Here is a 9,692-nt window from a genome sequence, read left to right on the forward strand (position 1 = left end):
TCTTTTTTGGTTTGTTCTGTTCTCTCTAGCTTAACTAGAGGGCTACATAGTCTACACTAGTGTTATCACTGAGATGTATCGTGACTTTCTACAAAGTGAACTTTTTACTGATGTACCTATTCATTGCTGCGATACTATTTGTACTCTATTTGTAAAATTCTAGAAAAATAGTAAAAAAAAAAATTTAAAAATTTAAAAAAATCAGGACAGAACGACAAACGAAGAAATGCCGGCAGGAGACGCTGATGAAGCTGCCGGCACAAGTGAAGCTAGCAGCACGTGGACATGTGCACTCTGGCTGCAGCATCAGCGCTGTCCACGCTGAAATAAAGACAAGACACAAGGACATGAAGAAGGAACTAGACTGTTTCTGCGAGACAATCAAACGACACATGAAGGAAGAGTTTGGGAACTTTAAAGAAGGAGTTAACCAGAAGCTAAGTGAGATAGGGGCAGAGCTGAAAATATGGAGGCCAGAATGGATGAAGTGGAGAACCGAGTGGCCGAGTTGAAAGAGTGGAATACTAATGCTAAAGACGAACTTCTACAAACTCTGCAGGAACAAGAGTGCGTCCTGTCCAAACTGATAGACTTAGAAGCAGCGCCCGCAGAAATAACCTCCCATCTTTGGGATCCCCGAGGGGGGGAGGGAGACAATGCATGTGAGTTTGTGGAGAAGTTGATCAAGTCCGAGTTATCGCTCCCTGACATCAACTTTAAAATACAACGCTGTCACAGATCACCTGGACCAAAGCCACCCCAAGATCCATGATGGTGTGCTTCCTCGCCTACAGAACCAAGGAACTGGTGCCGAACTCCGCTTGGAGAAAGAAAGAGGTACACCTCAACGGAAAAAGAGTTTATTTCGACCACAATTACCCAGTAGAAATTATGAAGAAAAGAAAGGAATATGCACCGCTGAGGAAGGTGCTAAAGGAAAAAGGACTCAGGTTCCAGACACCGGCGCCGCAAAGCTCATAGTCTTTTCTGAAGAAGGACCTACAACATACAACAACGCAAAAGAGGCGTCGGAGGACATGTGGAGGAAGGGGATTTTAACACCTGATGGACAAACCACCGAGGGCTCAACACCTGTCGGCACACACCGGGCTAGCGCAGATGAGACACCTGGAGGAGCTCTCCTGGGAGACCCGACTGCAGTCAAGCCCACCTCCACTCCGAAAACCACGGTCAAACTAGCCCCCAGTTATTATAAGATAAATCTGAGTGTAGTTCATACAGACCCATATCGATACAACATACTACAGAGATTGCAAAGATTTGGCTTTAACAGCTCAGTAATTCTATTTTTAACTTATATCACTCCCCTACAGCCAGAATAAAAATTACTTTTGTTTCACAAAAAATTTATCCTGACATATTTGCAGCTTTGGAAACTTTGTGATCTTGAATTGAATCTAGTCTTTATTTATTGAAGTAGCAGCACGTTGTCATTAATAGTAATGAGTAGTAATAGTAACTTTGTCACCTTTTGTATTTTAGAGGCTTTAACCTGCGTCCTGTTGGGTTCAGATGTTTGAACTTTCCATTATTAATCACTGAATGATTTCAAGCAGGAACATTGTCTTCTAAACTTACATCATTTATTCTTTATTCAGATTGAAGGGCTGCAGTTTGTCAGAGATCAGCTGTGCTTCTCTGGCCTCAGCTCTGAAGTCCAACCCCTCCCATCTGAGAGAACTGGAGCTGAGTAACTACAACCTGCAGGATTCAGACATGAAGCTGCTGTCTGATCTGAAGGAGAGTCCAGACTGTAGACTGGAGACTCTGAGGTCAGTAGAGGGTTGGAGTCAGTTCATGCTGGTTTCAGTAGTATTGTACTAAACACAGTATCAAAGTAAAGATCCAGTATTTCCTGTTTTCCTCAGTGAAGCTGTGAGAGGAGAACGCTGACAGGCTTCATGATTGGACAGAAAGAGAGAGCAGTCAGCCAGTCAGATTAGAAGCTTGTTGTGATCATGTGTTTGAGTTGATGTGAAGACATTGTTGTTGTTGTGTTCATGTCTACAGGAAGTAAAGCTGGATCACAGCTGACAGCATCACAGGATGTATAGAGACAGTGTCCTCATTCATCCAACTGTCGGAGCATCAAATCTGATCTCAAAGTGTTTGTTCTCTCATTTCATCACTGAACAACTGATCAGTTCATCTTTGTCACAGCTCTCAGATCAGTCCGACTGAAGCCTGAAACTCACTGGCGCTTATTTCAGAGAACCATCATTACATTTACTAACCATGTGGTCTGTATACAGACCAGAACCTCTGCTGAAGTCCACAAACCACAGCTGATATTGAACATAATAAATAGAGATGCTGGTTTATAACAGCTTTGAACCTGGAAAGCAGTTAAACATCACTAAAGAGAGCAGTGAATAGCTGTGTTCCTGCAGTAATGATGCATTCAGGGACTGTCAGCAATTTATTTCCACTGTGTCATTCAGTGAAACCTGCAGAGTAAACAGACTTGATGTCCAAAGTGTCTGCAGGTCTGTGAGCTTCACTCCAACACGTTAACATGAGAGCTGAAAGGAAGCTGCCTACGCTACACAGCTGCTCCACTTGTTGTCTGAACAGGACTGAAGTCCTGCTGGTCTTTATATCACTGACTGACAGCTGATGGAGGGAGTCTCTGTAAACACTCATTTATCACTTCTACTGTCTCTCTGCTTCTCTCATCAGATGGAGGTGATCTCTGTCAGAGTGGTGAGAAAGGTGGAGGTGTTGAGAGGATCAGCTGATGATCCAGAGAGGTTGAAGCAGCACCATCAGCTGGTGGGTGGAGAGGCTCTGACTGGGCCGTGTTACTGGGAGGTGGAGTAGAGAGGAGAGCTTCATCCAGCAGTGACTGACGGACCAATCACAACAAGTGGAGACGACCGTCAGTGCTGCAGTGTGAACTGCTCTGAGATCAGCTCCACTGTCACACACAATGTCCAGTCCAGCATCATCCCTGCGTTCCTCTGGATGTGACAGAGTATCATCAGTGTATCTGGACTGCTCTGCTGCTGCTCTGTCCTTCTACACAGTCTCTGCAGACACACTGACACTCCTCCACTCCTTCTGCTCCACACTCAAGCACCTCCTCCACCTGGAACCTGGACGTGAGTCTGCATCACGTTCTGTCTTTCTTTTCTGATTCAGTCAGTCTGTGTTTCTACACTTACTGGTTGTTGGATGATGGAGAACGCCTGTTAATTTTCATATTATACTGTAAAATGGAGGTTGATGTCAGAATGCAGAAGTCTGCAGTATAATATTCATCAGTGCAAGATTATTTCTGTAGATGTGTTCTTTATTCTGTATGTTTAGATGTTTTATTTCATATGAATCTCATTATATTCTGGGACAGATTGCATTGTTTGTAGAAAGCACTACTGTGTTACAACTGAATGTTACAACACTAACAATTGTTATGGAATGGGATCACTTTCTCTAAATGTTACATGTTCAAAATATTAGTAATTAATGTTTGTTTGGACTGCAGATGGAAAAAACTACTAACTCTATTACAATGCATCTCTTCTACGTGTGTGGGATTACTGTTTTTATTCTAATAATCCCTGAAAAATGCATGGAATTAAATGAAAATTGTATTTAAAGTCAAATGATTATATTTCTGTAATGAGCAAAAAATGTATTGAACAATATTTTGATGGTTCCACTTGTGTTGATCAGAGGTTCAGAGGGGGGCTACTAGAGCATGACATTTTTCGGGAATTCCCGCGGGTCACGTGATTCCCGTGGGATTCCCGCGGGATGGGAGTCAAAGTTTTATTAATACCGTGATTGGGACGGGATGGGAATAAAAATCAACGGGAGCGGGAACGCCATTAATAGATGATGATTTTCAGCCGTGTTAAACAACCAAAAGGACAGACACATCCATTTTTGTAGTCATCTTTCAGTGAGCCAAAACTATTTTGACTTGTGTTAGCAAGTCAAAAGAACTACACATCCAACAGTGCTTTGACTTCCGGCCGGGCCGGCCACTAAAAAACGGAGTGGGATGGGAGCGGGATGGGAGCGGGAGTCATTCTACAGGATTGGGATGGGATGGGATTTTTTCTCTGGGAGTGGGATGGGACGGGAGTGAAAATCCACTCCCGTGTCATGCTCTAGGGGCTACTAACAACTAACAGACCTCTGATATTTGACAAGGAGCCCCAACTAGATTCTGCTTTTTCATATGGAGTCACGAACCAAAGAGGTTGGGAACGACTGGTTGAATTTTTAACAATCCATTGTTTTTTTATAAGATTGGCAGCTGTTGTGAAAACTCCTGCTGCTGGCTAAATGGAAAGAGTACACTAATCCCGGATGAAAAACATTGGAGCAGAGATCATGTTGTGCATGTAAAATAACTTGTAGGCTAACAGCCGTCAGGTAAAGGTCCTGCAGTAAATGTATAAGGCACAGTGACATTTAAATGTTCAGAAGAAGCACAAGTGCCTCAAAGTTGCACTTTAGTACAGTCCTTGAGTACTCAGTTACTTTCCACCCCTGACTACTTCTGCTACTTGCTCCTTGGCGGTTTTCCAGGCGAAGTTCACTGAAGTCTTGGTAGGGAGGGCTGACCGTCGCAGTGGGTTTTTTCCCTATAAGTTGCCAGAGACAGTAACTACAACAACACAATAGTGAAAGGAGACAAAAACATGGTGAGTTAAATTAATTTTGTTTGCAATCCCGTCACATAATCACCACCAGCAAACAGCAGGAGCTGCCTTTCTCTCAGTGACGGGGACAGACGCTGTTTTTCAGGTGAAAGTGTGACGAAGAGTCGGTAGGACAGGATGACAGAGACTGTTCCATATATAAATCTGGCAATTTAGCACGACCTGCTAACACATTACTGTTGTTTGGTCCTATAACGTTGTGTTGTGGGTTGAAGTGTGACATACTACCTCCACTGGTGGATCAGAGGCAGAATGAAACTGTCCCCCCATTCAGCCTCTGTAACTTTCACACTGACGGCGAGGAGGAATAAAGACGCAATGTTCCCCCTCTATTTCTATAATTTTTGACTTTTTCAGAATTTTCAATTTTTTCTCAGATATTCTCACTTTTTTCAAAAAATACTCCCATGATGTATTACAGGTAATTGTGTGAAATAGACCATGTGAAAGTTTACGAGTTACTCTCTCACAATTCAGTAATTTTATATATCACACAGTTAATGTGTAAGACTGCAGCTCCTGTTTTAACTTCAGCTGACTGATGACATTGTTGGTTCTTTCTGAGGGACCTTTTGAACAAATACAAAACAAAACATGGAGTCCATGTTTGGTTACTCTAAAAATGTATTCCAACAGTGTCACTAATGACCTGTTAAAAATGTACTCAGGGACGAAATCCAGGTATCACAATATTAAAGTAATGTAACTTGATGTCTTTCCTTTACTTATGCTAATAAAGACTAGAGAAAAGAAAAATCAATTAGATGACTTTTATTTAATGTTAATAACGAGTGTATATTCTTATAGAATACATAGTTACAGACTAGTATATCATTCTTTATTTTGAAATTGTAATCTTGTTAGTGATCCCCTTTGTTACTGAATGTATCTGTAATCTAATTACATATTTTATTTCTGTAACTTTACTCGAATACAGTTACCTTTTTTGTATCTGATTATGTAATATGATTTTAAATATGTAAATATGTTTTATATGATACATTTTAGCAGAAAATCCACAAAGAATAGCATGATTCCCTCTTTACTGATGATTTGTAGCATATTTTTTTTATTATTATTATTATTATTAACAATAATAATAATAATATATTACTATATTATGTCTTAATTATAAACAGAATTTGTGCATTAATTTAAGCATCTAATCAGTGGTGTTTTGTGAATTCACTGGGTGTGTCAGACGTGTGAATCTGTTTGGACCTCTGGTGGCTGAACTTGTCACCTCGCTGCAGTCATGTCGAGGTGAAATCCCTGCTGGAAGAGGCTGCAGGCATGAAACTCCTCCAGAAGAGGTCAGTAAAACCATCTGTCTGAGCCAGTACTGTGTCATAATAAGACGACAAGCTTGTGGAGTGTTTGCAGAGCGGGACTCAGCTGAACTCAAATGCTTTTTTTCTGTTTATTTTCAAAACGGGACAAAAAAAAAAAAAACATATTAAAAAAATAAAGCTTTACAACCAAATGGCAGTGATATGTTCAGAAAACATCTATACCATTTTATAAAGTCATTACGTGGAGCTGTCTGGACATTTAAAGGCCTACTGTACATAAAATATATAAAACACGTGCCATAACAACAACAGACAAAGCCACATGATAGTGTCTTAAAAGAAACACAGTGTATTAAACCAGTGTCACACCAGCAGTTCATCAGTAGTGTTAGAAAAAACCTCCTCTTGTGACCAAATTTCCACCTGTCAAATCTTAACTTGAAAATTTTCAAGTTAAGATTTTTCAGCCACATCTGATGAACTACTTTAACTTAATATTATTAGAATCCAAGTCTAGAACTCACAGAAACTAACTAAAACTAAACTAACATTTTAATGTTTCAAATTGTATTTCACCTTTCCCAGAATGTCACCATGGCTTAATGTGGACTGTCTTAAACACAAATCACATGAATCATTAAATCATTGACATTAATTAACAAGAATACAACTTCTCAACTGTGTGGACCCTCATGTGATGAGTTAAGTGAGGACGAAAGCTGAAAGCCTTCCCACAAATGTCACAGGTAAAAGGCTTCTCACCTGTGTGGATTCTCATGTGTTTATTTAATTCAGTACAAGATTTGAAAGTCTTCCCACATGTGTTGCAAGTATACGGCTTCTCACCTGTGTGGATCCTCATGTGAACTGTTAAGTTACTTTTGCCCCTGAAAGCTTTCCCACATGTTTGGCAAGAATACGGCTTCTCACCTGTGTGGATCCTCATGTGAACTGTTAAGTCATCACTTCGAGTGAAAGCTTTCCCACATGTTTGGCAAGAATACGGTTTCTCACCTCTGTGGATTCTCATGTGGGCTGTTAAGTCATCACTTCGAGTGAAAGCTTTCCCACGTTTGGCAAGAATACGGCTTCTCACCTGTGTGGGTTCTCATGTGGACTGTTAAGTCATCACTTCGAGTGAAAGCTTTCCCACGTTTGGCAAGAATACGGCTTCTCACCTGTGTGGGTTCTCATGTGGACTGTTAAGCCGGCACTTTGGCTGAAAGCTTTCCCACATGTTTGGCAAGAATACGGTTTCTCACCTCTGTGGGTTCTCATGTGGACTGTTAAGTCGGCACTCTGAGTGAAAGCTTTCCCACATGTTTGGCAAGAATACGGTTTCTCACCTGTGTGGATCCTCATGTGAACTGTTAAGTTACTTTTGTCCCTGAAAGCTTTCCCACATGTTTGGCAAGAATACGGCTTCTCACCTGTGTGGATTCTCATGTGAACTGCAAAGTTGCTTTTGTCCCTGAAAGCTTTCCCACATGTTTGGCAAGAATACGGCTTCTCACCTGTGTGGATCCTCATGTGAACTGTTAAGTCATCACTTCGAGTGAAAGCTTTCCCACATGTTTGGCAAGAATACGGCTTCTCACCTGTGTGGGTTCTCTTGTGGACTGTTAAGCCAGCACTTCTTCTGAAAGTCTTCCCACATGTTTGGCAAGAATACGGTTTCTCACCTGTGTGGGTTCTCATGTGGACTGTTAAGTCGGCACTTTGGCTGAAAGCTTTCCCACATGTTTGGCAAGAATACGGTTTCTCACCTGTGTGGGTCCTCATGTGGACTGTTAAGCTAGCACTTGTTCTGAAAGCTTTCCCACATGTTTGGCAAGAATACGGTTTCTCACCTGTGTGGGTTCTCATGTGGACTGTTAAGTCGGCACTTTGGCTGAAAGCTTTCCCACATGTTTGGCAAGAATACGGTTTCTCACCTGTGTGGGTTCTCATGTGGGTTGTTAAGCCAGCACTTGTGCTGAAAGCTTTCCCACATGTTTGGCAAGAATACGGTTTCTCACCTGTGTGGGTTCTCATGTGGACTGTTAAGCCGGCACTTTGGCTGAAAGCTTTCCCACATGTTTGGCAAGAATACGGTTTCTCACCTGTGTGGGTTCTCATGTGGGCTGTTAAGTCGGCACTCTGAGTGAAAGCTTTCCCACATGTTTGGCAAGAATACGGCTTCTCACCTGTGTGGGTTCTCATGTGGACTGTTAAGTGAGCACTTCTTCTGAAAGTCTTCCCACATGTTTGGCAAGAATACGGCTTCTCACCTGTGTGGGTTCTCATGTGGACTGTTAAGTGAGCACTTCTTCTGAAAGTCTTCCCACATGTTTTGCAAGAATGCGGCTTCTCACCTGTGTGGGTTCTCTTGTGGACTGTTAAGTGAGCACTTTGGCTGAAAGCTTTCCCACATGTTTGGCAAGAATACGGTTTCTCACCTGTGTGGATCCTCATGTGGACTGTTAAGTCGGCACTCTGAGTAAAAGCTTTCCCACACGTTTGGCAAGAATACGGCTTCTCACCTGTGTGGGTTCTCTTGTGGACTGTTAAGTGAGCCCTTGTGCTTAAAGTCTTCCCACATGTTTGGCAAGAATACGGTTTCTCACCTATGTGGGTTCTTAGGTGTACATTCAAAAGGGACTTAAACTTAAAAGCCTTTCCACATGTGTCACATTTGAAAGACTTTTTACCTGGGTGAGTGTTATGGTGAATGTCTGATGAGGTAGAGTTTTTTGCATTATCACTGTGACTTTTGCTTCCGTGATGTCTTTTCTTTTGTTTTGGCTCTCCATCTCCAGCCGATCCTGAATCTCCATGTTGTCCTCCTTTCTGATCTTGGCTCTCAGCTACACGAGAGTTGTTAGAGAGGCGCTGGTGGTCACTTTTTGGTTCTGCTTCACTGTGGTCACTTTCCTCATGAGTTGGAGTCAACATGACAGTATCTGTCTCAACCTTCAGAACAAGCTGCTCTCCCTCCCGACTGGTGCAGAGTTCCTCCTGTTCCTCTTTAATCTCTGGAGGCTCTGGGTCCTCTTGGTCCAGACTGGAGTTCCTCTCCTGGTTACAGACCTTCTGGTCAGCGAGAACCTCCTCCTCCTTACAGACATGTTGCTGTGGGAGCTCTGGAGGCACAGAGAACAAAAGGCAGAGATTATCTAATCAAACAATCAACCTTTATTTGTAGTAACTTGTATTATGTAAACCTGAGCACATTTCAATTCATCCTCAAATATGCATGTTCTTCTTCAGGAACAGTAACTGAACAGCATGCTCAGAGGTGAGTGCACTTCTCTGAGTGGTGATTAGCACCGGTATGAGTCTCCTGCATCCCTCTTGTTTGTAGTATGTAGGAGTGTGTTTCCCACTCGTTGTCAATAAAATGGGCAGTCCTCCTTGCTTCACGTAGGACTCTGTGGCCTGTGAAGTCCGTCCATCGCAGGTGAGCACAATTCTCTCTGCAGACTGGAGCGATCCTCCGCCTTTCCTCTCGTGTCATCATAAAGAGCTGGAATATCTTCTTCTGTAAAATATTTTCTGCTCTGTATTTCATACCTTGGTTCCAGTGTATGTACAATTTGTCAAAACATAATTTTCCTTGTTAGTAATGTTTTGAATGTAAAATCTACATTTTTCCCAATAGTTTCCAGCTCATCTGACCCACTGACTCAAAATCAGTGCCGACATGTCTTCATAATAGGTTCAATGA

The 9,692-nt window shown here is 42.1% G+C and overlaps 2 protein-coding genes across 2 annotated transcripts in view; one reads left to right on the plus strand and one right to left on the minus strand.

Annotated features, from left to right (window-relative positions):
• The window catches only part of LOC311256436 (NACHT, LRR and PYD domains-containing protein 4A-like), a 28,523-nt gene extending 24,975 nt beyond the window's left edge, over window positions 1-3,548 (plus strand). The window contains exons 14-15 of the mRNA XM_084351518.1: window positions 1,620-1,793; window positions 2,701-3,548. Of these exons, the coding sequence (XP_084207644.1) occupies window positions 1,620-1,793; window positions 2,701-2,710 (184 nt within the window). The 3' untranslated portion in view covers window positions 2,711-3,548. The remainder of the gene's footprint in view (window positions 1-1,619; window positions 1,794-2,700) is intronic.
• Window positions 3,549-6,130: 2,582 nt separating this feature from the next.
• Window positions 6,131-9,014, minus strand: LOC311256040 (uncharacterized protein). The gene is made up of 2 exons (XM_084350791.1): window positions 6,833-9,014; window positions 6,131-6,748 (listed from the first exon to the last, which is right to left on the minus strand). Exon 1 carries the CDS (start codon window positions 8,918-8,920, stop codon window positions 7,115-7,117), a length of 1,806 nt encoding a protein of 601 aa, XP_084206917.1. The 5' UTR covers window positions 8,921-9,014; the 3' UTR covers window positions 6,131-6,748; window positions 6,833-7,114.
• Between the last annotated feature and the right edge of the window lie 678 nt (window positions 9,015-9,692).

Source organism: Pagrus pagrus (genome assembly GCF_965226575.1).
Source record: "Pagrus pagrus genome assembly, chromosome: 4".
Classification (NCBI taxonomy): Eukaryota; Metazoa; Chordata; class Actinopteri; order Spariformes; family Sparidae; genus Pagrus; species Pagrus pagrus.

What these genes read in the sequence shown, in the direction of transcription:
- LOC311256040 (XM_084350791.1), bottom strand. Translation starts at nt 8,920, where the DNA reads ATGTTGACTCCAACTCATGAGGAAAGTGACCACAGTGAAGCAGAACCA.